The following is a 22,393-nucleotide window of genomic DNA, read 5'->3' as shown; positions in this document are numbered from 1 at the left end:
ACAATGGCTTCTCCCTAGCCCGAAAAATGTGGAATTTGTGGCGATCACATTGGTGATGCAAGGTTGTTTACCATGAACATCTCCACAATGCTCAGTCATATGACCTCCTTGTCCACAACGAGTGCACTTTCAAGAAAGGCCTTTACCACATCCATCCCTTCCACCATGACCACTTTAACACCTTAAGAACTTCTATGATTGCTTGGTTGAAAACCAAAATCTTGTTTAACGAGAGTAGTCTTCTCAAAGCTAGGGGTTCAAGCACCAAATGCATAGGTTGAGGAATTAGTGTGGGAGGAAGCACAAAGAACATGACACTAAACATCAGTAAAGGATGACAACTTAACACTACCAAGTACCAAGGATCTAGGACCAAACTGCCTAAAACTTGGGTTTCTAGCCCATTAGGACCCAAAGAGTAGTAATCTGCTCCCTCTCCTTTTGCATCTCACAAACATTAGTGGCTAGGTGTTGCATAATGTTAAGTTCCTTATAGATGGGCTTCATCTTCGCAAAATACTCAATGACACTCCTAACTCCCTATTATAACTGAAAGGGCTCCAAGGATAGATCGTGCATACGTGTAAAGTTATTGGAATGTAATATTTTGATATAATTCCAAATCTCTTTGCACTCATCCATATGCATGCACATTCGTGCAATCTAGGGTTCCGTAAACTCAAGGAGACAATCAATGCATCTTCCTAAATCCATACTTCTTTCCTTTTGTCGTCACGACTCAAATTGGAACAATTCATCTAATTTTGTCAAATAGATCTCAACAACTTTAGACCACTGCACATAATTCTAGCTATCCAACTATTTGGATGTTTTTGTGACAATGATGAAGGGAACATACTTAAAAGGATTCATAGACTCCATTCCAACACTCACAAATGAAACCAACAAGAAACAAGGTTAACGGATGAAACAACCAAAAAAAGGTGAATTGACTAAAACAACCATGAATGAGTTACAAACTAACATAACGGTGCAACAGCCCCAAGAAACTAACATGAACACTGCCATAACCCAAGATACTAATCAATGAGGCTAATGGTACCAAAAAACCATTAACAAAGTGTCACAAGTGAATTGAAAAAGGTTGGATCTTTGAACAAAATACATGACCAACAACTTGACATTATAATGTATGGAAGTATTTAAGACATTCTTGAACAAATCAGATAAAAAACAAGTCTAAAGAACCTCTAACGGGCCTTCACATGGGCTTTGTCTACTGGCATATGGGGCTTTATAGTTTGGAAAGTTTTGTAGCAAGTTATGGGGTTGGTTTTGCAAAATCTGAAGAGGATTCTAAAGCGGATGTCCACAAATTTTTCCTGTGATTGATGTGTTTTCTGTCAACTCCTGGACTTGTTTTTGATCTCTTATGTTGAAGTTGATCCTCCTATAGCTGCAGGTTCAGGGTTTGGTTTGGTGGTAGCTATGCACTTAGGATTTCGGTCGAATCTTGCTCTAATACCATGTTGAAGTATTGGGTAAATTGGAAGATCAAAGCACAATAATAGGTTTCTCTCTCTATTTATAATATATGTCAAGTACATTACATTGACCATAATACCATTACTAACTCATGCTAACATAACAATAGCACATGTTAATAATGGTAAATGACCAAAATAATCAATAACAGTAACATTGGCTATAGAAGCTTAGAGAAACAAAATAATGCACATCTATAAATGAAGGGCAAGTTCCCAAAGGTTCTAATTTTGTGTAGCTCTAGCCCAATGAGTCTCCTATTTGATTGATACAATGCCAATTTAATCCAAGAACTTGATGATGAACTTTTGAGGCTAGTCATTTCAAGGTGAAACATTCAGAGTTTGCTCCTAGTAGTAACAAATAGAGCACACCTAATTCTTGCTCATCATAATGGAGTTAAATGATCGAACATTCTAAAAACCAATAAAATTTGAAAATAAAATTTCCAATACATACAAATCAGCATAATGGATCTTCAATCAGCATAAAGTAAAATTGAGCAATTAACCTCTCTCTATATCGACATGGTTGAGATAACTCAACACAGAATAGATCTAAGTTGAAATTTTAGAATTATGGTTAACCAAGCTTACTTGTGGTTCATAGAATGTCTATTCCTAGAAATAGAGTGATTGTATTATAAAATTTGATAGTTTATCAAAGAAGATATATTATCAACATAATACAAATAACAATGCAAAACTTTTTATAAATGTCATGGAATAGAGAAGGAATAACTATTCCCAAATTTCCCTAGGGAATATCTAATGTCTATTCCTATCCTATTCCATGTTGAATGAAATAATCCAAGCTTCTATATGAGTTACTTTTTTTCTAAATTATTATTTCCTTACAAAATTTTTGTATTATATTCCCATATTATTTCATTCTATTTCTAAGAATTAGGGGTGTAATCGGTTTTATTCAGTTTGGTTCTGCCTAAACCGAAAACTGAACCGAATTCATCAGTTTTTAATTTTTATAAACTGAAACTGCACCGAAAAACGACGGTTTAAAGAAGCCAAAAACGGACTACTGCCAGTTCAGTTCGGTTTTTAATCAGTTTTTTAGTTAATTTAATTACAAAAAGAGCCCATTCTAATTATAACTGAGGCCCAATGGAAAGGAATGTTTTAAACATGGCCTACACACAGGCCCAATACTCTAAGCTCATTAAAAAGGGCTTCTGAGAAGGCAGGCCATATGAATCCAGCCTAGGCCCATTTTCTATTGGATTAAATTACAGGAGGAAGTTGGGCAGTGTGTTGAGTATAAATAATGGAAGGAAGGGTCTTTCCTCTCTTCCCTCAGTCGATGTGGGACATATTATTCCGACTTCCTGAAAGCCACTACTCACAGCTCAAAGCAATGCAAGCCTTGCTCACTTTTACCTTGTCCCACATTGGAAAGGAGTAAAATCAATGACCCTTCCCTTCTGTATAAATCTTCCCAGTGGGTGAAATAATCGCTGCCCACTTAATTAATTGATGCATGCAATTATTGTATGATTATAATATTTTATTGACAATTATAATTATTATACATGTCATCTGAAAAATTTACAATAATACTTTAAAGATTTCTAAAAATATATATATAAGTAATCAGTTTTTCGGTTTTTTCGATTCGGTATGTTTATCAAACCAAAACCGAACCGAAAAATCTGTTTTTTATAAAATTAAAACCGAAACCGAAAAACAGAACCGGAATGTTAAAATGGTTCGGTTTTGGCCTGGTTTTCGGTTTTTCGGTAATTTTTGTACACCCCTACTAAGAATAGACATCAATGAAGGCACTAACCAAACTTACCAAAATAGAAAATAGTATAATTAAATGGTCATTAATGCTATACCACAATGATATCCATGTACCTATTGATCTTGAAGTAGCAAGCACTCCAAGAACGCGAGAACCATTCCAGTTTATAATCCTTCCTCCTGCAGCTTCTACTCTCTCCCTTTCATCAGGCCTGTCAGGCTGCGCAAAGGAATATATATATATTTTTAAAAGGAACATGAGTCACTTAAAATTTTATAATCATAATGGTAAACTTGCAAGATCTGTAATGGAATTAGTCAGAGAACTGATGTAAACCTTTACCTTTGCACCTTAGGATCCATATTTGATTGAACATTACAAATGTTCAGACTTGAGCTTGCTCTCATGCAATCCATAAGACCATTCTTTTAACGAACATGTCATCCTTGATAGCCATGCTGTCTAAAAGGTGCCCTGAATACAACTATTTTTTTCTGGCTGTTCCAAATGACAGGTATAATCTATAATTTAGCAGTAATGTCATGCTGAGTGGAGCAACAACTAGCACGATCTCAAAATAGCTCTAGGTCTAGAGATAGTAAATGTTATTAATGCTCCTGGAAAAAGATCTTCAAAGACAAATTTGGGAAGATATGGATAGCATCATACAAGAGATAATAACGTCTGAAAAGACATTTATAGGAGCTAATTTGGATGGACACATTGGAAAGAACAATAGAGGTTATGAGAGGATACATGAAGGTCATAGATATGAAGATGAAAATTAGGCTAGTGCTGAAATTTTAGATTTTGCCATGTCCTACGAGTCTACGACTTGGTTATATTGATTACCTAGTTATTAGAGAAATATCTACACTTTCCATTTTTCAATTATTGTATAATTATTATAGAGCAGATATTTAGGAGTAATTTGGGATCTTGTTCCTCGACTCATGCATATATATACACCCTTGTAATGTTGAATAATAATATAGAAAAATGTCTTTCTCCAAATTTAACATGGCATCAGAGCCTAACCGCGCCGCTGCCGCAACCCTAATCTCCTGTAACCCTGCATCTCTTGCCCACCATCGTCTTCATCATCAACGACCCTAAACTATATTCCTACGCTGGCCTCTGTTCCCATCACTGATTTCTCTGCTTCCCGACGGCTATCACCACCCTTGAACTCCATCGCCGTCGGTTCTCGTCACCCAACTCCGACGACATCTTCGACGCCATTCTCCTCAACATCGTCGCCATTCTCTCTCTCTCACCCTTCTCTCAGTCTTCCTCTGTTTTCTAAATCTTGTTTCTCTATTTTTTTATTCCCGCATCATAATTATTCCTCAATATTTATTGATTTCCAGCGGCGTAGTCTCTCTTTGTCTAATTATCGTTTTCGGCTGATTATTGTTCATGCTTAGTTTCCCTCCAACGTTGCGGCTCTCTCAGTTCTCCCTCTCAGTTATCGTTGTTTCCAGCAATCCACCTTCACCTCAATTTTGGTCCGTCTCCGACGTTGTCTCTGGCGTGTTTCAGACTCACATGCACGTGATCCTCTCTCGGCTGCATCTCTGTTTTTCGGCATCTTTCCACAGTTCTCTCTCGGCTGTCTCGCGCAGCAGTCGCCGGCGTCATCGCTCTGATCATCTCCTCCAGGCGTCTCAGTTCATCTCAGTCTTTAGCGACTTCTGGGTAGTCTCCGGCCAGACCAGCCTTCTCCGGCCTCATCTCAATGCACCGTTCAATCTTCGGCGTCATCTCAATAGGTTCTTGATTTTCCGATGTCGTCTCTCTCTCCTTCTGATTGTTGTCTTTGCAGTGTTCGTCGTCTCTGTCTTCTCTGGCAGGTTTCAAACCTCGGATCTCAGTCGTCTTCATTCTCCGGTGTCGTATCTATTTCCAGCATTCTCAAATTAAGCAATCGCTGAATTTGCCTTTCAGTTCTTATGGTGAGATTATCAAATCGAAGGTTTATATTTTTTTTGGCCGTCACAGAGATCGGATCTGACCCAATTCGCCGGTTTGATTCATCTGAACTAATCTAACATTATGTCCAACATCACATCTGGTTCTTCAATGGCTGCAAATACTGTCACAGGTTCTTCAACTTCTTCTGAGATTGATGTCCCTGGTCTCACCAGCGAACAATATCGTCAACTCTTAGATCTTTTATTGCCCTCAAACACCAACTCTGCCAATTTTGCTAGTAACCTTGCTTCTTGTCTTTCGGCTTCCTTTTCTAATATTGAATAGATTGTTGATTCAGGTGCCTTCGATCATATGACTTCCAATTCGTCTTCTTTTGACAATATTCAATTTTTTAATCAGTCATGCCCCATTAAGCTTCCAAATGGCGACATTGTTCCTATAACTCATACCGACACTATATGTTTTTCTCCTAATTTCTCCCTTTCTAATGTTCTTTATGTGCTTTCATTTAAATTTAATTTATTGTTAATCAACAAACTTACCACTGATCTCAATTGTGTTGCTATATTTTTTCCTACCTTTTGTGTTTTTCAGGACCTATCAACAAGGAGGCTGATTGGAACGGGTGAAGTACGAGATGGACATTACCACTATAAACCTCCCTCCGCCTCAGTTTTCCACTCTCAGCATGTTTCTGACACCATTCTTTGGCATCAACGTCTTGGTCACCCTTTTATTTCATGTATTCCAAAAACTTTAAATATTTCTTGTTCTCATTTGCCTTGTAATGTTTGTGCTAGAGCAAAGCACACTCATTTACCTTTTTCTTTGAATACAAATAAGAGCACATTTTGTTTTAATCGGATTTATCGTGATATATGGGGTGGTTATCCTACAGCTTCACTTTCAGGTACACATTATTTTTTAACAATCGTGGATGACTACTCGCGTGTTACATGGGTCTATCTTATGCACATGAAATCTGATACTTTCACTTGCCTTAAAAATTTTTGCGCTATGATTAAAAATCAATTCAATTGCACTATTAAGCACGTGCGCACTGATAATGGTAAAGAATTTCTATCCACTCCACTTCAATTTTTTTTTCATGATTAAGGCATTTTTCACAAGCGCACATGTGTGGACACACCTCAACAGAATGGTCTTGTTGAGCGTAAACATCGTCATCTTCTTAATGTAGCTCGGTGTTTACGTTTTCAAGCTAATCTTCCCATCTCTTTTTGGGGTGAATGCATTCTCATAGCCACTTATTTAATTAACCACACTCCTTCACCCAACCTCAATCATAAGTCTCATTTTGAACTTCTTTTTCAGAAACCACCATCGTATACACACTTGTGAGTGTTTGGGTGCTTGTGCTATGCCCAAGCCGCTCGCCAACATCGCGATAAATTCTCTCCTTGTGCTCTTCGATGTGTTTTCTTAGATTATCCTACTCATCATAAGGCTTATCGTGTATACGATCTTAAAAACAAAAAAAATTTCATCTCCCGTGATGTCACTTTTGAAGAAAATGTTTTTCCCTATCATCTCATAGCTCCAACTCCTACATCTTCTTCAGTCCTTCCCCTTCCTATTCCTGATATACACCCTTCCTACACTTTACCTACCCAACCAACCACACCTACCCCTAGCCCCTCATCTCTCCCTCCTTCTCCCTTGGTATCCTCCTTGACACCCTCACCCTCACCCTCACCCCCTTCCCCACCACCCCCTCCACCCATCTCTTCACGGCCCAAACACGCTGTCAAACATCTGTCTTACTTGGATGATTATATCTGCCCTCTTTTACCAAAGTCCTCCTCAACTTCACAAGTTTCATGATCTTCCTCAGGTACGGTTCATTGTCTATCCTCTTTTTTATCTTATCATCGTTTTTCTAATCAACATTTGGCTTTTCTTTTTGTTACGTCCCAACATCCTGAACCCACCTCATATTCTCAAGCTGTGCTACACCCACATTGGCATAATGCAATGACTTCTGAAATCCAAGCCTTAGAAGCCAATCATACATGGGTTCTTTAACACCTTCCACTTGGTAAAAAACCAATTGGCTGTAAATGGGTGTTCAAAACAAAAAATCGGTTCGATCGATCCATAGAGCGACACAAAGCTCACTTGGTGGCCAAGGGCTAGACTCAGGTAGAAGGTTTGGATTATCATGATACTTTTGCTCCTTCTGCTTAACTAGTTACTGTTAGGTGTGTTCTTGCAGTGGCTATAGCTCGGAATTGGCATCTCCTTCAATTAAATGTCAACAACGCTTTTCTCCATGGCAACCTCGATGAGGAGATTTATATGACCCCTCCACCGGGTTATTGCAAACAAGGGGAGACTCATGTTTGTCATATTCAGAAATCACTTTATGGCCTTAAGCAAGCCTCTCGCAATTGATTCTCGAAATTATCTTCTGTTTTACTTGCTGAGGGTTTCACCCAATCTCAGGCCGATCACTCTTCCTTCACCCACTCTCGGGGTCAGTCTTTTACTCTCATTCTTGTTTATGTTGATGACATTCTCATGGCAGGCAATGATCTCTCCGATATTAGCACTTTCAAAGTCATGTTTGCTCAAAAATTCAAACTCAAGGATCTTGGCAAACTGAAATATTTCCTTGGCCTCGAAGTTGCTCGCTCTCTCGCTGGCATATTTCTTAATCAACGAAAATATGCTCTTGACATCCTCACTGATAGCGGTCATCTTGGTGCTCGTCCTGCCAACTTTCCCATGAAACAAAATCTCAAACTCAATAATACTGATGGTGATGTTCTCTCCGATCCAATCTCGTTTCGGCGACTCGTTGGACGTTTGATATATCTCACCATCACTCGTCTCGGCATTGTATTTCCAGTCAACATTCTCAATCAATTTATGCACCAGCCCAGACAACCCCATTATGATGCTGCTATAAGTGCTTTTCGATACATAGGCATCTCCAGGCCAAGGCTTATTTTTTCCTACTACCAACACTCTTCAAGTCTCAGCCTATTCTGATTCGGATTGGGCTAGTTGTCCCCTCACTTGCCGCTCCACCACTGGTTTTTTCATTCAGCTGGGCACTAGTCCAATTTCCTGGCGCACTAAGAAACAAATTACAGTCTCTCACTCCTCCGCCGAAGCTAAGTACCAGACACTTGCTTCTACTACCTGTGAACTTACATGGCTTAAAACTCTTTAAAATGATCTTGGTGTATCGCATTCCCAGCCTATGCTCTTATATTGTGACAACTAAGCGGCTCTTCACATTGCCCAGAATCCTGTTTTCGACAAATGTACAAAACATATAGAAATAGATTGTCATATTGTTGGTGAAAAGTTACGGGCTGGCCTCTTCTTCATTAAGCATATTCCTACCCATAGTCAGCTTGCTGATATTTTCACCAAAGCTTTGGGTCGTGAACATTTCTGAAAGAAGAAAAGATTGGAAAAAAATATTTCTTTCATAATTTTGTTCTTACGTTCAATCCAATATATAATACAATAACCTATTCTAATCAAGGAAATAATTTCCTATTACATGAAATCAAATCCCCCATAATTACTCACTAATTACTCACTTTCCTAATTTGTTTTTTATTTACAAAGATTTTCTAGGTTGACATTTTAACACTCCCCCTCAAGTTGGATCATAAATATTAATCATCTCCAACTTGTTAATAAGATCATCAAAACTCTGTCGTCCCAAGCCTTTAGTGAGAATATCTGCAGTTTGTTCCTTGGTTGGTACATAAGTCATACATATAATTCCTTCTTCAATTTTTTCTTTGATGAAGTGTCTGTCTACCTCCACATGTTTAGTCTTGTCATGCTAGACTAGATTAAGAGAGATGCCAATAGCTACCTTATTGTCACTATAGAGTTTGATAGGAAGGTTCACCGGTACCCATAATTCCTCCAATAGTTTTCGTAACCACAATCCTTCACAAATCCCTTGAGCGATTGCCCTGAATTCAGCTTTAGCACTACTACGAGCCACCACATTCTGTTTTTTGCTTCTCCAAGTCACGAGTTTTCCCCAGACAAATGTACAATATCCTGTGGTGGACCTTCTATCTTCCACTAATCCTGCCTAATCTACATCTGTAAAGATCTCTATTTCCTTGCTCTCACATTTCTTGAAGAAGAGTCCTCTTCCTGGGGATCCCTTGAGGTATCTAAGGATCTTGTATACGGCATCGAAGTGAACTTCCTTTGTGAGTGCATGTGTTGACTTACTACACTAACTGCAAATGCAATATCTGGTCTAGTATGTGATAGGTAGATCAGTTTGCCAACCAATCTCTAATACCTCTCCTTTTCTACTGGTTTTCCACAATCTTCAACCCTCTTTACTGTTTCTATCGGGGTTTCGCTGGGTTTGCACCCTATCATGCCAGTTTCAACTAGGAGGTCAATAACATACTTTCGCTAAGAAACACTAATCCCCTTTTTTGTTCTTGCCACTTCCATGCCCAAGAAATACCGCATCTGTCCCAAGTCTTTAACTTCAAATTCAGTAGCCAGAACCTTCTTCAATCTCTCCATTTCAACAGTATCATCACCAGTAAGAATTATATCATCAACATACACTATTAGAATTGTTTTCTTACCTCCTTCAGACTGTTGGAAGAATAGTGTATGGTCTGATTGCCCTTGTCGATACCCTTGATTCTTTAGTACCTTTGCAAATCTGTTGAACCACGCTTTTGGAGATTGTTTAAGGCCATATAACGATTTCTTTAGTTTACACACTCTGTTTTCTTCACCTGTTCTACTGAATCCTGGTGGTATAGTCATGTAAACTTCCTCTTCTAATTCTCCATTTAAGAAAGCATTTTTTATATCAAGCTGTTGTAGTGGCCAATCTAAATTGGCTGCCAGGGACAAGAGAACCCGAACTGTATTTAAGTTTGCCACTGGTACAAATGTCTCAGTATAGTCAATGCCGTAGGTCTGTGTAAAGCCTTTTGCAACAAGTCTGGCTTTATATCTTTCAACTGTTCCATCAGATTTACATTTCACTGTGAAAACCCATTTACAGCCTACTGGCTTCTTCCCTTTCGGTAGATCTGTCAACTTCCAAGTTCTATTTTTTTCTAGGGCTCGCATTTCTTCCAAGACTGCCTCTCTCCATTCTGGTATTTCTAGAGCTTCCTGAATGTTTTTTGGTACTTTCATCCTGTCCAGATTAGAGACAAATGCACGACATCCTATAGACAAGCTTTTATAAGACATGTATTTCGACCAAGGATATTGAGTACATGACCTGGTTTGTTTTCTGATTGCAATAGGTAGATTGATATCATCAGGTGCAGAATTGTCAGAAGAAGACTCAATTACCCAATCACGATTATTCGGAGCCATCACCGGGTCCAACGCTCTTGGTGCTTCAGATATGAGGTTCTCCTTCTCTTTTGTTTTCGGCTTTCTTGAGTAAACCAGTATGTCTGCGTTGTTTTGTTCTCCTGCATCTCCCCCTGAGGGTAAGTGTTCAGTTGTGTTTGGCAGATCAGGAAGGACTGTAATGGAAGACTCAATAGATGGGTCGGGGAATGAAGTAACTGGAGTAACTGCAGATTCAATAGTAAAAGGATCAAAGAACCGATCTTCACTCCTCCATTTCTCCCCCTGAAGAGAGGGCTTTGAGAAATAAGGAATGGTTTCAAAAAAGGAAACATCAAGACTAACGAACAGTCGTTTTGAGATCGGGTCATAGCATTTGTAGCCTTTTTGGGTAGGTGAATAACCAATGAAAACACATTTAATGGCACGGGGATCCAATTTATCGCGGTGGTGTGCATGGACATGAACAAACGCAGTACAGCCAAAAATTTTCAGTGGGAGACTGGAAGGGAGTCGAGAGTTAGGAAAGTTTTCCTGAAAATTCTGTAGAGGAGTGACAAATGAGAGTACTCGACTTGGCATTCGATTAATGAGATGTGTGGCTGTTAAGATGGCATTGCCCCAAAAATAATGTTTCATGTGGCTAGTAAACATTAAAGCCCGGGCGATTTCAAGTATATGTCTATTTTTTCGTTCAGCAACCCCATTTTGTTGAGGGGTATCCACACAAGAACTTTGATGAACAATCCCATGATCTTGAAGATAAGTTCCCAGGATGGTATTGAAATATTCCGTACCATTATCAGTACGTAGGATCTGAATATGAGTCTGGAACTGTGTATGAATCATGGTATGAAAGTTGATAAAAATGGAACGGACTTCAGTTTTGTCTTTCAGTAAGTAGACCCAACAAAGACGAGTATGGTCATCGATAAAGGTCACAAATCATTTTGTATTGGTGCGATTTAGGGAACGTGAGGGACCCCATACATCACTGTGAAACATAGCAAATGGGCAAGATGGTTTGTATATGGATGATGGAAACGAAGTACGACGATGTTTAGCAAGCTCACATACTTCACATTGAAACTCAGAAGCCATTTTATTTGAACAAAGAGAAGGAAACAAACGTTTTAAATATTGAAAATTGGGATGACCCATCCGTGAATGCCATAACAAAAGTTCACTATTTTTAGAAGTAGATCCAGAATCACAAATTGCAGTATTACATAATTCACTCAAACTTGCCTCCTTAAAGCAGTAGAGTCCCTCATAACACTTTAACAGTGCCAATCGTCTTCCCCGATGATAGGTCCTAAAAAACACAATGGGAGGAAACAAATTTAGCGGAACAATTTGAGTCTTTTGTTAACTGATTGATAGATAACAGATTGCAGGATAACTTGGGGACATGTAAGACTGATTGTAAAGTTAAGGAATCAGATATGCGAATACTTCCTTTTCCAGCAACTGGTGAGAGAGATCCATCTGCAATTTTTACCTTCAAATTCCCGGCATATGGGGGAGTAGGATGAAAAATATTGATATGACCCAGTCATATGATCGGACACACCCGAATCAATTATCCAAGGGCATTTGTAACAAGATGTGGTTTTTAAAGCTATTAGATGATTACCTCGACGAGCCAGAGAACCAGAGGAAGACTGACCCGATGTTTGCATTGATGAAAACATCTTATATAACTGATCCAACTGTTCAGGACTGAATACACTACCGGATGGGGTATCATTGTTCTCTCCTTGTGATCTTTCATTTGACCCGCAAGTGTTGGCCTGGTACCCACGGATTTTGTGGTATTGTCTCGGTTTCCAGTCTGCCGGTTTTCCATGAATCTCCTAGCAGGTATTTTTTGAATGACCTGTTTTTCGACAATGTTCACACCACATTTTACCTCTTTGTGGCCGTTGACTAGGTCCTCCTGGGCCTTTTAATGTAAGGGCTGATGCGTCCGGCCCGGTGTGCGGCCCATCTAATTTTTGGGCAGATCCACGTGCAGCCGGGTCCAGCCCAGCGGAATCATTTTTGGGTCGCAACATTACCCGTCTCCTGTTCTCCTCACGCCTGACCTTTGCGAAAACTTCTCGGGTTGAAGGCAGAGGGCGCGGGCCAAGGATCCATCTCCTCACGTCGTCAAGCTCTCGATTCAGGCCAGCAAGAAACTCGAAGACCCTCTCGTTTTCGAGCCTCCTTCGGTATCGCGTGCTATCGCCAGAGCACTCCCACTCTTCATCGATGCTCAGATCGAGCTCCTGCCAGAGATGACTCATCTCCATGAAATACTTGGTAACCCCTCTCTCGCCTTGCCTCATCTGCCACAATCGGGTCTTGATGTCAAAGATTTGAGAGTAACTTTCGCCATCGGAGTACGTCTCACGTACGGCTTCCCAAACCTCCTTCGCCGTCGGCAAAAACAAATAAATTTTTTCGATTGATGGTTGCATTGAATTGACGAGCCAAGCCGTGACCATGGAATTTTCGGACCTCCATCTTTGCAAGGCAACGACGTTGGATGGATCTGGTTTCCTTCACTCACCGGTAAGGTAATCAAGCTTTCCTTTTCCCTCAATTACTAGTTTAATGGACTGAGCCCATTCACGGAAATTTTTTCCATTTAATTTTTCCAGTGATAATGGAAAAACTATGTTATCATTCGTACTCTCACCGGACGTAACCTCTGAATCACCGGTGATGTTTGCAGAGGAGATAGAGTCTCTGCTATTAGCCATTGTTTTAGCTGGGTTTAAGAAACCCTAGCTCTGATACCATGAAAGAAGAAAAGATTGGAAAAAAATATTTCTTTCATAATTTTGTTCTTACGTACAATCCAATATATAATACAATAACATATTCTAATCAAGGAAATAATTTCCTATTAAATGAAATCAAATCCCCCATAATTACTCACTAATTACTCACTTTCCTAATTTATTTTTTATTTACAAAGATATTCTAGGTTGACATTTTAACAATTTTCAAGACTTATCATGCAAGTTGGGCACTACGGATCTCCATGCTCCAACTTGAGGGGAAGTATTAGGGAAATATCTACACTTTCCATTTTTTAATTATTGTATAATTATTATGGAGCAAATATTTATGAGTAATTTGGGATCTTGTTCCTTGACTCATGTATATATATATACACCCTTGTAATGTTAAATAATAATATAGAAAAATGTCTTTCTCCAAATTTAACACTAGTTTATAAAATGAGAAGAACATTTAATAACTTTCAAGTGTGGGCAAAAAAAAAGCCAAATAGATTTTTCTTCTCAACTGGGGGGGAATTGTCTATCATGCAAATTGTTTAAGCTAATTGTTTCCTCCCTATTCTTTGAAGAGTCATCAATCGTTGGGCACTTAGCATCTGATCTGCCTTCATTAATGCTAAATGTATCCTTCTGCTCAACTTCACAAACCAGCCCACTATGTATAGGAAGGCTTAAAACTCCCCCCCCCCCCCCCTCTCTATTTAGTCATGTGTCGTACTTTCGATTGGATCAAAACTGCCCAAATTCATTTGATGTTGAGGCCTGTTTTTTTTAACCCAAATTTGCTTAGTCTTCTTAACCCCATAAGACAAGGCCTCTAAACATAAGGCCCACCACCTTCCAACCCTTTAAGCCCACTTGGATATTTAAACTTTGAAGTTCCTCTGATAGTTGTAATACGCTTAGTTATAAGGAGGTGTTACGAAATAATCCCTCCCAATCCCTGTGACTACAGGAGACGAGATTCTATATTTTAGCCACATTCATTGCTGGAGCACCTCTAAGCACATCCACAGAGGAGATGCTTGCCAAGAGCCTCAAGAGAACATTTGACTTCTCGCAAGACTCCCCTACCCTTTGAATGTTCAATTATCTGCACTAGAGATTGACTATGTCTTCCTTGCCAGTGTTGACATGTCTTGAAAAACTGCAAAGAAAGCCCTCCACCCCATAGACTACTCCTCATGGAGGCAAACTTCCTGCCACCTCCCTACAATATTATGATCCTTTAGTAGTAGAAATTTGCCCCTATCATTTGAAAAAAACTTTTGATTGATAGAGCCACCCTCATCTCTAAAGATATTAGCCCTTCAAAGTCCTCCATTCCCTTTGGACAAAATACCCAACATCTTCGACACCTAGATATACTCCTCCTTCAGCATGACGAAAGATACTGCCTTCTGCATATTTGGAGATGTGAAGAGTCGAAGAATCAATACAATATATATAGGTACCCAGACAAAAGTAGGAGGAGGATCCACTAGGACCAACTCTACAAGTGAGAAAGAAGGTGACACTGTAGCTCAAGAAGCAAAGATTCCTAAGTGTAGGGATTCAGAAATGAAAAAGGGATGTATTCCACCATGCTTGTATTCTCAGAGGAAGAAAGCGCAGGAAGGAGAACATTGCGACCCTTCCTAACCCCTCGCTATGTCATTATATTGTTGTACATGGATATTTTGGGATTTTTCACAATGGGGCTATATATATACTCATAATGATACACAAGGCAATATACACATCACGCAATACCGAACCACACTTGTTGTGTTTCTTCTTCTTCCTTTTTTTAATTTCAATTTTCTGTGTGTGCCCATAAACATAAGGCGTATTACACAACTCCTACCCTATGTCACCCTAGAAGGCATTTTCCAATGACAAGGTTGTTATACAAAGTTATTCTTCTTGATCTTTTATCTAGACTCCAAGTATGTCCTGTCCTTTGAATAGTGGTTTAACACTTTCCCCAACCATGTGTATACCTAGGAAAATCTAAATTTTATCTCATTCATAAGAAGTATGTCTTGTTTTCTCTCCCTTTCACGAAATGTTCCTCTCTCCCCCTAGTGCGTTTGATGCTATGAACTAGCTTGTGGTAGCCTATGTTGAAACGATTGATCCAAATTGAAGGAATATCCTTCAATCTGCAACTAGACAAGGTAGGGGAGATCTCATCCTTGCTCGTGGTCGAGAACAATGTCTTTCATAATAGGTGAATTAGGTTTTCCAAAAAGGCTGTGGTTTGTTCGCTGATGGGATGTATATTTTCAGACATATGCAAAGCCGTTTTCCATTTGTTCGAATGAAAATCATGAAGCACAGGATGCTGTTGAGATGGACGAAAGTAGGTGAGTATTTGGAGTTAGGGTTGAGGTGGAAAGGAATAATTTTTCAATTTTTATTCCTGGGGGTGAAAAGGCAATGGGTGGCAAAGCTTCCGAAGTGATTTCTACAAGATAGCTAAGGATTTTTGTGAGGATAAGGAGTGTAGGTGCAAATTACTCTTCACATAAAAGATCATGGAATCCAGTGGTGGGTGGCAAAAAAAGACAAAGGTGATAGTAGTGTTAGTTAAGTTCTTTATAGAAGGCAGGGTCTAAAGTCTGGGAAACAAGAGTTGTGCCATTGGTGCGGAGATGCACTACAGCTGAATGAACCTAGGGCCAGGCAACCAAATAACCGAAGCTTGAAGGATGCTAGGGTTCCAAATGGAGTAGTGATGATCACAGAGGCGGCTAGGGTTGCGTTTGGGGAGGAGGCTGTGAAGAGAATTGGGCAGGGCAGCATGCTTCTCATTTTGGACCTGCCCAAGTAATTGAAAAAGGAGGTAAGTAGGCCAACTATTTGAATAGGCTCATTGTTTAGGAAAGGTTCATTTGGGCTCCAATTTGGATCCCGTTAAAGCTTGATTTATATTGTCGGCCCACAACCTAATAGCTTAAACTTTTAAATAAAATGGTAATCGAACATGATATCAAAGTTAGTTACCAAGAGGTCCTAGGTTCTAGTCTTGTTGCCCGCGTTTATTGTGTGCATTATAAAAATATTATTGTGTTCCCTATTATGGGTGTTATTTATTGTGTGTTTACCTCTCCACATGCTATTGGGCTGCATGTGTATGTGTGGGGAAGTGTTAAAGCTTGATATACATTGTTGGCCCACAACCTAATAGCTTAAGCTTTTAGGTAACTAGTAATCTAACAGATCCAAAGATTCAGAAATAGGGGACCCGAGTACTGCCATGCTGGTTTCGAACAATGGGCAGGCCCATAATGTTGCTCCTACACCTAAAAAACAAGTATAGGGAAGCAGGAAGTTATACCTTTTGTTAATGGAATATTTATTTAGCCTCCAGTTATTAGATTTATGAATTGAATTGACCAAGAGTCAGTGGAAGCTCAGGATGCTAGAAAATTAGATTCAAGTCAAGATTGTGGTGATAAAATTGTGTTTAGTTCCGAACACAAGTGTATTAGAATAAAAAAAGAAGTGGAATTAGGGGAGAGATCTTATGATTGTGGTATTTATACTAATAAATTTGAAGGTAACAAGGTTTATGCTTGTTGAAAGGCGGCTTGTTTGGGTGACGAAATGAAGATATTTGAAGATAGAGAGAAAATTCTAGTGACTCAATGACGACAAAGTTACTAAGTAGAGATTCTGAAGGAGAGTTTACTATTGTGGAAGACTGGAACTTTCTCATGCTAAGAAGAATGTGGGATGTAGTAATGAGACTAGAAAAGGAAAGATGGTAAAGAAAAGGGGGGATCTCTTAGATTCAGAAAGTGATGATATTAGTGATTTTGATTATGGTAGAGAGTTGTTGTAGGATGAGATCTGAGAACAATATGTGTACGTTTCTAATTCCTGTGATAAAATAGGGGATATCTTATGTCCATCCACCTCCGTTGGGAGGTTAGGAGGAGGTTCCTATTTTGATAATGATGGATTGGTGAATAAGCTTCAGCACAAGAATGGAATTTTGCCAACACCAATGGAGGAGATTTCAAAGGGGAAGTTAGAAGCTCAAAATCTTTTGGATAAAATGGATTTAAAGCTGAATGATATTGGAGGAAATGAAGTGCTTTTGTCTAGTGGCAAAAGTCGAAAGATGAAGTATCAAAGGGAACTAGCAAATTTGAAGAGTTTGATGAATTATAATGGATTAATTTTGTTTAGTTTTATTTTGGGCTCTTGCGTTTTTTTTTTTCTTTTTCTTTTCCCCTTCAGTGTGCTCTTACACGGTGGATTACTTGTCCCCGCATGTTGTACCTTCTCTTCTTTCTATTTAATATACCTTCTTTTGTCATAAAAAAAATGTATATGTATGTGTGTGTGTGTGTGTGTGTGTGTGTGTCATTCATTGGACTTTATTACATGAGCCGCAAGGTACACAACCAAATATGCCACATACATAGCTGGCTTTTTTACTCCTCTAGACCTAATTACCTTTATTGGCCAGTCACAAAAAGTTCAACTCTATATGCTAGCCTTCCTTGCAAAGCTAATGCAACTCATTCCAATTTTCACTACCAATGAATCATGGTCATTTGTCCCCAATGCAAGGGGATGAATTTTGCCAAGGTGCAAGCACAAAAGAGCAAACATTGAGGCGATTTACAGTGACTAGTTTTTCTTAGCGCCTTACAGCCACTAGCATTTTGCAATTGGCACGAGACATGCACAAAAGCATAAAACAATGTCGACACTCTTTTTTCAATCTTTTGATATGGTCACCCATCCCTTTGTGTTACATTCATGGAGACCTAACCTTTCCCTTTGAAATAGTGTCTCTTCAAAAGAAGAAGGGCAATCCTCATTTCTAGATGCAGGTCAAAGTTTGGGTTGAAACCATGCTTTAATACTTATTTGATCACGCATTTCCCTTTCTTCTCCTTTTGGGTCACAGTGCCCATTTATAACCATATGCCACTGGTAGTTTGATCATATATATCTCCCGATTTTACTTTAACTGGAAGCTAACTCCGCAAATTCCTTTAAAGTTGATCACCATATTCAAGGACCTATGATTCTAGTAACTGGCCTCAATGTTAATGTGCAAAACTTGCCGTACCCTTCTCAGTGGTTTTTTTCTTATGGGGTTTGGCTTGCTCTCTCAAGGGTAACCCAATCCAAAGCACTATTCATGAATCTTGGCACATATATCATGAAGGCAATTGTCAAGGGGTAGATCAAGCCCCTGCTGTGAGGTTAACCATCTTCTTGAAAATTGAAAAAGAGGTCCAAACACAAATAGAAGTCACTACTCTTAGAAAGAGACACAAGATATGGAAGTGTCCTGAAGGAGGAAACCCAAAGGAAGGAATTTCACCTTTGGTACGTACTACCAAAATAACTCCATGTGTTAACAAACAATGAGAGGACAAGAAGTCCTTCAAAGTACAATAGTCAAAAAAACAAAAGAGAGTAAAAAAAGAAACAAAGAATTCATTAATGCTGCCTTCCAATCCCTAACCATAACCATTAGACAGCAGCACTCCTCATAACCAAAGGAGTGGGCCCAAAACAAGGCCAATAACACAGCCCTGTCCCACAAAAAACAAGGAGAAATAGTTCAATACTTGAAAATTATCGCATCCCTCTCTATCTGTAATGTCCACATAATAGCAAAAATCGTGTTGCACCAAGAACTCAACCCTTCCTACTCTTGCAGCCTTTCCGGAACCCCTGTACCTCACCAAAAAGGAAATTGCCTGAGGTAACACCCAAGCTTCACCAAAAGGGAAACAAAGCATTCTAGAGATGTGAGGCCACCTTGCAGGGAATGAAGAGGTGAGCATTTGTTTCACTAGCCTCACAACACATCACACACTCAGGGATGAGGGCATTCAAGGGCATTCTCATCTATAACAAATCGTGTGTGTTAATCCTGCTGAGTGTCACTGACCATATGAGAGTCCAAACCTTAAAAGCAACCTTAGCTTGCCAAATGATGTGGATCCAAGGATTGGCTTGGGGAAGGAGATTGAAGAAGATAAAGGAAGAAAGATTTAGTGAAGAAAAACCCGAAAAATCACCCTCCCAATCCCTCTCATCTCCCCTATTGATTGGAGCAAATTTTCTCAAAGATGCAAGTAAGATTTAAAGCTCATCAACCTCTCTTTCGTTGAGATTCCTGAAAAATGGAAGTCCCTATATAGAGAGCCTCCCTCAGAATAGGAAAAAGCACACCGATAGGTGCATTTAGAAGGGTGGAAAGTCTGAATAGGCGAGGCACCTTCAGCTCCGAAGAACTCTCACCCACCCACACATCCTCCCAGACGTGAACACTGTTGCCATTCCCAACTTTGAAACAGGCAAGGGGAAAGAAAAGACGAGCTCAACTTGGGACACAAATTTCCACGGGCTTGCATGAGAAACATTGCTGCTTCCTGCAGAGTCCCACCCATTCTGTCGAGCCCCATGCCTACTTTTAATCACTTTATGCCACATAGAGTTGAGCTCTAAGGGGAACCTCCACGACCATGTTCCAATCGGGGAGATGTTATTGGAAACCACATAACCAAGCCCCAGCCCTCCTTCCAATTTCGGCCTAGTCAACCACCTCCCAACAATTTGTGGCTCTTTCTTAAAGTTCAAAGGCATCAATAAAGGTCCCCCCCTTCAAACTTCTTTCCCGATTCAAGGCCTAGATTGTCGTAGGCTACTTAACATATTTCACTTCAAGCAATAGCACTAAGTGAGTCTCAGCCCTCCTAGCCTTTCTATGAACTGTCATCAATGATTTCATCTCCACAATACATTAGCTTGGCGAAATCTGCCATGCAGATACCCAAGTTTATTTCATGAAGCGGGGTCTTGAACTTATCTTCTACCTCCACTCAATAATGGAAGGAATTAGGAGATAGATTTGGGTACCATGTGAGCCTCAGTTTTTAGAGCTCATTCTTTGACACCATTTCTTATTTTGTTCCACCTCCATCGCTATTTCTAAGTGTTTCTCTTTAAGATATACCACTAATTGAATTGAAAGCTTGAAGGATGAGAAAGGTTATTTTATTACTCTATGACTAATTGATGAGATTTGACACTGCTTTAATTGAGACCAAACTGAAAATTGCAAAAAGAAGATCGATTATAATTATGAGTGGGAGATGGAAATGTAAGTAATTATGAGATGCATAATACTTTCTTCACCAAGTGTATTCAGTACATATCCTTTTGATCAATATAAATTTACACTTACTGATTAAAAAAAAAGGCATTAATATGACCACTAACTTTTGAAGAATGATTAAATGGTGATTATAAGAAACTCAAATCAAATCAAATTTGAGTCCAATCCATTGATTGATTCAACATAAAATACCCTATAACTTGAATATTTTGCTGAAGAGAAGCACTAATTCTCAAGTATAAGGAGAGCTATTCAACTTGTGAAATACTATCTATTATTTCAACTAAATTAACTACACAATTACTTCTTTTTTTTTTCTTTTTCCGAAAAGGTAAACGGGCACATCACCTTATGATCACATGACAGGGGAACCGCAACTCCCCCGCGGCAGAGAACGGCTCGGGAATCTCCGCAGTTGGCCGTCACCACCTCCTCCTTCCCCACCACCACCACCACTGCCGTCGACCCAATCATCTGCCCCGCCGACGCTACGTCCTCCATCTCCACCCGTTCTCCACCCCCGCCCCTAACTTCGCCGTCCATCTTTGCAAAGCACGCCACCATCACCTTCTCCCAATCAATCATTTCCTCCTCTCCGCCGCCGCTGCTGCGGCCGCCGCCGCCGCCGCCGCCGCCGCCATCAGCGTACCCCTCGATCTCCTTCACCAGAAGTTTGTGCATCCTCTCCCTGCACGCCAGCGCAACCCGAGCCCCGCCATGGCCGTCGTAGACCGCAAAGAAGTCGTACGGAGCTACCGCCCCCGGCGCCACCATCACCGTGTCCTCCATCACCCTCCTTCGTCCCATCATCGAGAACCATCCGTGCGACGAGCACGTCGAGTTTTCAGGGACCTCATCGGCGGTAGCCGGTGCTCCGACCACCGTCGACTGGTTATCGGCACCATCGCTGGCTTTCGATCCTTCTCCGGCGCCGATATTCTGCTCGGAGGACGCTCCCTCTTCGATAACTCCGCATATATTATTAGCAGTTCCGTGTCCAGCGACCGGCCCGCCTATCGCCGGATCGAAGTTCTCCACCGACTGTACGGACCCCATCCGTTGGATATTTAACCTTTTCCGGCGTGAGTTTCTCGCTTTTTTTACAAAAATAGGGCAGCGCTTACCGGAATCTGACATCGCCGACCATCGCATCCCACCGCCGGCGAGCTGCTCAGCCTTCTGGATTCCGCCAGGTCAAAATATACAGAATTGAACCTCCACCGTCCGATCATTAATTCGTTGGATGGTCGCCGCGCATGTTGCTACAATGGCAATCGTTGCTCTTTCGTGAAACACGTGTACGGCGAGGATCTTTAGTACACGTGGCATGGGTTTGAGGCAATGATCGAAAGGTTTTGGCGGGAAGTGTGTTCGGGTAAAGGCTGGCTATTGGGGTCTACGCGTGGCTTCCGGAGATGGATGACTTGCTATTTTGACACGTGTACAGCTTAACTGTGTGCGCCGTTGGGGTTGAAGGATGGGAGTTTTTTACCGTTTTAATTTTATTATTTAATAAAATATTAAATAATACTTTGTTTGAAAAAAAAATTATCATTTTAAGGTTTACAGTTTTAAACAAATCTGACCAAACTGCGAGATTTAAATGACCAAAGATTCTTGTAGTAACACGTGATAGAAAATCTCGCAAGATAATCCTACGAGATTTGCCTGAGAAACGGTGTGTGGTGCGTGACAAATCTTGTAGAGTTCTTTCGATAATGAAAATTCAGTAATTTCACTTTACCTCATATATTTTCTTAATCAATTTCAAATTAATTAATATATTTATTTCTATAAACAAAAGATTCGTAAATTCAAAATATGAATTCATAATTAATAAAAATTGAATTGCGAGCTATAATAATTACATGTTTCCATCTATTATTTTCAGAAAATTTATCAATATTAATAAAATATT

At 39.9% G+C, this 22,393-nt stretch overlaps 1 protein-coding gene across 3 annotated transcripts in view; it reads right to left on the bottom strand.

The window, feature by feature from the left end:
* Positions 1 to 22,019, bottom strand: part of LOC131156989 (protein phosphatase 2C 51-like) — a 42,395-nt gene extending 20,376 nt beyond the window's left edge. For all 3 annotated transcript variants that reach the window (XM_058110788.1, XM_058110789.1, XM_058110787.1), the window contains exons 1-2: positions 20,824 to 22,019; positions 3,381 to 3,486 (exon numbers count right to left, since the gene is read on the bottom strand). In XM_058110788.1, the coding sequence (XP_057966771.1) occupies positions 3,381 to 3,486; positions 20,824 to 21,627 (910 nt within the window). In that variant the 5' untranslated portion in view covers positions 21,628 to 22,019. The remainder of the gene's footprint in view (positions 1 to 3,380; positions 3,487 to 20,823) is intronic.
* Positions 22,020 to 22,393: the final 374 nt, after the last annotated feature.

Source organism: Malania oleifera, chromosome 6 (assembly GCF_029873635.1).
Source record: "Malania oleifera isolate guangnan ecotype guangnan chromosome 6, ASM2987363v1, whole genome shotgun sequence".
Taxonomy (NCBI): domain Eukaryota; kingdom Viridiplantae; phylum Streptophyta; class Magnoliopsida; order Santalales; family Ximeniaceae; genus Malania; species Malania oleifera.
Note: the sequence above shows the minus strand (reverse complement) of the source record. Positions and strands in the feature narration are given on the sequence as shown.